Source organism: Brassica napus, chromosome C2 (genome assembly GCF_020379485.1).
Source record: "Brassica napus cultivar Da-Ae chromosome C2, Da-Ae, whole genome shotgun sequence".
Lineage (NCBI taxonomy): Eukaryota > Viridiplantae > Streptophyta > Magnoliopsida > Brassicales > Brassicaceae > Brassica > Brassica napus.
The window spans coordinates 40,893,041-40,897,860 of NC_063445.1; the positions used below are offsets into that span (position 1 = coordinate 40,893,041).

Consider the following 4,820-nt stretch of genomic DNA (forward strand, 5'->3'; position numbering starts at 1 on the left):
GTCTTCCAAGAAAGTGTTTTTATCGAGGAAGGAAATTTCGTCGAAGAACGAATCTTCAGGCGTCTGCGACGCCTCGCGATGCTGAAGATTTGTTATTCTTCCGTATGCCGCGTTTCGTGCTTGAAATGTTCGCGGGCTTGATGATGTTTCGCGATGTTGCAAGGGATTAGTCTTAGCCCTGCGTTTGGGAAACATTCTGGTTTGACTACGGATGTTCGCAGCCAAAATTGTTGTTCCTGTTTCGATTTGATTTGCGATCGAGGAGTTAGGACCAAGGGGTCGCGTAAATTTGTCCTCGGAAAGAGGCATCCTCCTATACCGTGCTTTGTGTGGTTGCATCTTACGGCCCTTGAGGCCGTGTTCCCCGTTGGCGAGGTAAGCACTATCCCCACTCCAGCTCCTCTGACGTTACTTGATCCATCAATGTGCAGGATCCATTCTCCCTCTTCTAGTTTCACCTCGGAGGCGTACCTCCTGCTCCAAAGCTGGGAGCAAGGCAGGGGAGAATTCAGCCACGAAGTCCGCTAGGACCTGTGACTTTATAGCCGTGGCAGGGTGAAATTTTACGTCGTACTCCCCTAGTTCCACAGCCCATTTGGCTAGGCGTCCAAAGACTTCTGGTTTGTCGAGGACCAACTTTACAGGGAAGGAGGTAACAACCACGATTGGATGAGCCTGGAAGTAGGGTCGGAGCTTGCGAGCGGCGACTATCAGGGCTAAGGCCAGCTTCTCTAGATGAATATAGCGGGTTTCCACGTCCAGGAGAGCCTTACTTACGTAATAGATTGGTAGCTGCTTGTTTCCCTCCTCGCGGACTAGGACGGCTCCCACGGCGTGTTCAGAGACTGGCAGCAGGACTTCATTGAGTAGTGGCTTGGATAGGAGAGGAGGAGTGGTGAGATACGACTTTAGCTCTTGGAGAGCGGATTCGCACTCTTCCGTCCATTGGAAATCGCTTGGATTCTTGAGGGTTCCGAAGAAGGCCTGAGATTTGTCGGAGAGTCTGGAGATGAACCTGCTCAAAGCCGCCATCCTTCCCGTTAGCTTTTGACCCTCCTTGACGTTCTTTGGGGAAGGGATTGTGTGAATGGCCCTGATTTGCTCCGTGTTGGCCTCGATGCCCGGTGGGTTACAATGTACCCCAGGAACTTGCCCGAGCCGACCCCGAATGAGCATTTGGCTGAGTTGAGCTTCATGTTGTACTTCCAGAGGGTGGAGAAGGCCTGCTGTAGGTGAGATACGTGGTCCTCCGCCTCTAGGGACTTGACCAGCATGTCGTCGATGTAGACCTCCATGGTTCCCCCGATATGGTTTGCGAACATCATGTTTACCTGCCGTTGGTAAGTTGATCCAGCGTTCTTCAGGCCGAAGAGCATAACCTTGTAGCAGTAGATCCCTCTGGAGGTCATGAAGGATGTTTTCTCCTTGTCTTCCGGATGCATAAGTATTTGATTATAGCCTGAGTACGCGTCCATGAAGCTCATCAGCTGATGCCCCGCAGTGGCGTCCACCAGCTTGTCGATATGAGGCAGCGGGAAGGGGTCCTTTGGACAGGACTTGTTGAGGTCCGTGAACTCGATACAGACTCTCCACTTCCCGTTCTTTTTCTTGACCACGACGACGTTGCCTCGACATTCCGGATATTGCACCTCACGAATGAACCCCGCGCCGAGCAGGCTCTTGACTTCATCGTTGATGATTGCGTCTCTTTCGGGAACGAACTTCCTTCTCTTTTGTCTGATGCGTTGATGTAGGGGATCCACCTCCAGCTTGTGCATGATGATCTCCCTGTCGATCCCTGGCATATCTGCGTGGGACCAAGCAAAGCAATCGGAGTTAGACCTGAGGAAGTCTACTAGTCTTCTCCTCAATCCTTTGGTCAGCTTGGAGCCCATCTTGAGATGTCAGGTCTGATCTCCTTCGGTTAATGGCACGTCGTCCATTTCCTCTACCTCGGGTTCTTCGGTGTGATGAGCCGGAGGCTTACTCTGTAATTGCTATACGACCTTGGTCTTTCCCTTCAGAGTAGTCTGGTAGCAGGAGCGGGAATACTCCTGATCCCCTATGATCGCCTTTATGCCCCAGGGTGTAGGGAATTTAACCATTTGGTGAAGAGTTGAAGGGACGGCTCCCATGCCGTGAATCCAGGGCCGTCCGAGGATCATATTGTAGGACGAGTCGCAGTCAACAACGAGGAACTTGGTTGACATGTTGACCCCTTCCGCGTACACGGGGAGGGTCACCTCTCCAGCGGTTTGTTTGACTTCCCCGCTGAACCCTATAAGTGGGGTTGTCCTCTGAGTTAGAGCATTTTCCTCCAGCCCCAGGACCATGTATGCGGCCTGGAAGATGATGTTGCCGGGGCTTCCATTATCTACCAATATCCTTTTCACCAGGAAGTTCGCTACAGTGAGCGATATGACTAGGGCGTCGTGATGCAGAGTGAGAACTTTCTCCTGCTCCTTGGCCTTGAAGCTTATTTCGTCTGTGCCTAGGAGCAGACGTTTTTGCTTGGCTGCTTCTAGGCCGTGCTTAGCGTTCCAGGTCCTTTTCTTCGCGGCTGCATGGCTTATACCGCTGATCTCCGAACCGCCCGATATGACATGAATCACTCGGTCCTGACGAGGTGGCGAGATGGGAGCAGCTTCAGTGGGCTTCCTCGTTGTCTCCTTGCTTAGATGGCTCCTGGCCTTCCCGTAAAGGAATTCCCTGAGGTGTCCTTTCTTAAGCAGCTCGTTGACCTCGATCTTTAGTGCGACGCAGTCCTCCGTTTTGTGACCGTGGTCTCGGTGGAAGTCGCACCAGAAATTAGGGTTCCGGAAAGAGTCGGGTGCTTTCATCTTCTGAGGCCACTTAACCTGTTGGCCCATCTGCCTCAGAACATTGATCAGCCACGGCCTTGAGACGGAGAGGTTAAAGATGTCTGGCCACGTGGACACTGTCATCCCTTCTGCCTTCACGATCGGCCGGTACTGGTATCTGCCCCGGTTTCGATTTCCAGAGTCCCTGGCTGGTCTTTGAGAGTGTTTCTCATCTCGCTCGGTTCGGTCTGGTCTGATCGTCTTTGGATCTGGTTTTGTTGCGCCTTAGCGCGGCTGGCGACGTCTTCCTCCCATTTTACATGCGCCCAGGCTCGAGATAGGACGTCTTCCACGGTTTTGCACTGGTATTTGGTTAGCTACTTATAGAGGTCCCCGTCGGGGAGCAAGCCTCTCTTGAAGGCAGAGATAGAAGTGGGGATGCTGCATTCGGGAATAGCAACCTTCTCTTGATTGAAGCAGGCTATGTAGCCTCGTAGGGGTTATGCTCGGTGCCGGAGGATTTCGTAGAGGCTGTCAGAGGTTCTCCAGGTCCCTGCTGCTGGTGAAATGTTCCACAAATTTATCGCTGAGAACCGCGAAGGAGGCTATTGACCTGGAGGGTAGGTTGATATACCACTGCAGTGCGGGTCCGGTCAGGGTGGAGCTGAACCCTTTGCACATGGTAGCTTCGCGCGACCAATTTGGGAGTGCTACGGCGAACATCCTTCGTATGTATTGGGCGACGTGGTCGTCCGGATAAGTGGTGCCGTCATACGCCTTTATGCTGGGGAAGGAGAACTTCCTGGGCAACTCGATCAAGGTGATCTCATCCGTGAAAGGAGTATCGGCATAAGAGTCGGGGTTGCTCTTCCGGATAGGGGGAGCTACCCCTGGGAGCCTCTCTACTATGGACTGCATGGCATCGAGCCTCTTGATGAACATCTGTTCCAGGTAAGCGACCATGGGAGACTCCGCCATCTTTGCTCGATCAGGTGCTTCCTTATCAGATTTCAGCTCGGGTTCGCTATGTTCCACGTCGTAGGTCTGGGCATCCTTAGCCTTCTCACGTGTTGACGCGTCTTTCCCCCGACGCCGTAGGTGGGAGATTCACATCGGTTCCAGAGTTGGGTGTCTCCGGAGTCGGCAAAGGGCGGACCTGAGCTCGGAATCAACACTTCTTATTACTTGCCGTGTTGAGGGCTTGGTTCTCGTCACGGAGGTTGAGATTCTCTGATTTGAGCTGGCTGAGCTTGTCGGCGCTCTGCTCCAGTTGCTTGGAGTGTTCATTGAGCTTCTCCTTTAGGCTCTGGAACTCCGAGGAGAGCTCGGGATTGGTCTCATCCCGAGTTTTATGCAACTCGGTTACTTGATTCTACAGACCATCGATTTTCCTCTGGAGTTCGGCCTCTCTTTGGGTAGCTTCGGGTAGCTCATCCTGCTCGTCCACCGCCAATATCACGTAGTTTAGATTACCCCTCTCCTTCCAGTGCCAAACTGTTAGGGGATTTTTGTGTAGGATCTTTGAGAGTACCACAGAACGATGGACAAGGCTTAGAATTCGTGAGTATTTGTATTGATTTGCAAGTTAGAAAGTAGAAAGAGACATTTTATTAGATCAAAGAGCTGGAACTACAACAGTTTTGAGAAAGAACCCTAGTTCTAGCCGCCTTACTCCTGCTTTATGGTTTACGTTTCGGATAGGCTATGGATTTGACCCATTTTCATCCATAGTTTGTACGTGTTTTTACTAATAATTATATTATTATAGAGTTTATTTATTATATTTATAAGATCAGAAATGTTTTGGAGATAAGTGATGATTTTGGACCATTTTGGAGATATTTTGAGCAAGCACCCGAGATTACCATCGAGATCGACTATCGGTCGATATTGGAGAGCTAGAATCGATCGATACACAAGACATGGTGTTGATCGACAGCGAAGCGCGCAGGAAGCCCGTTTGGTCACAGCCAACTTGAATCCCAAGATTTCACTATTTTACAAGATTGCCCCTGACGA

General features: G+C 51.3%; 1 protein-coding gene across 1 annotated transcript; it reads right to left on the bottom strand.

Annotated features, from left to right (window-relative positions):
- Nucleotides 1-1,997: 1,997 nt before the first annotated feature.
- On the bottom strand, nt 1,998-2,945 carry LOC106369666. The gene has a single exon (XM_013809787.2). The coding sequence runs from the start codon at nt 2,943-2,945 to the stop codon at nt 1,998-2,000; it is 948 nt and encodes a 315-aa protein (XP_013665241.2).
- Between the last annotated feature and the right edge of the window lie 1,875 nt (nt 2,946-4,820).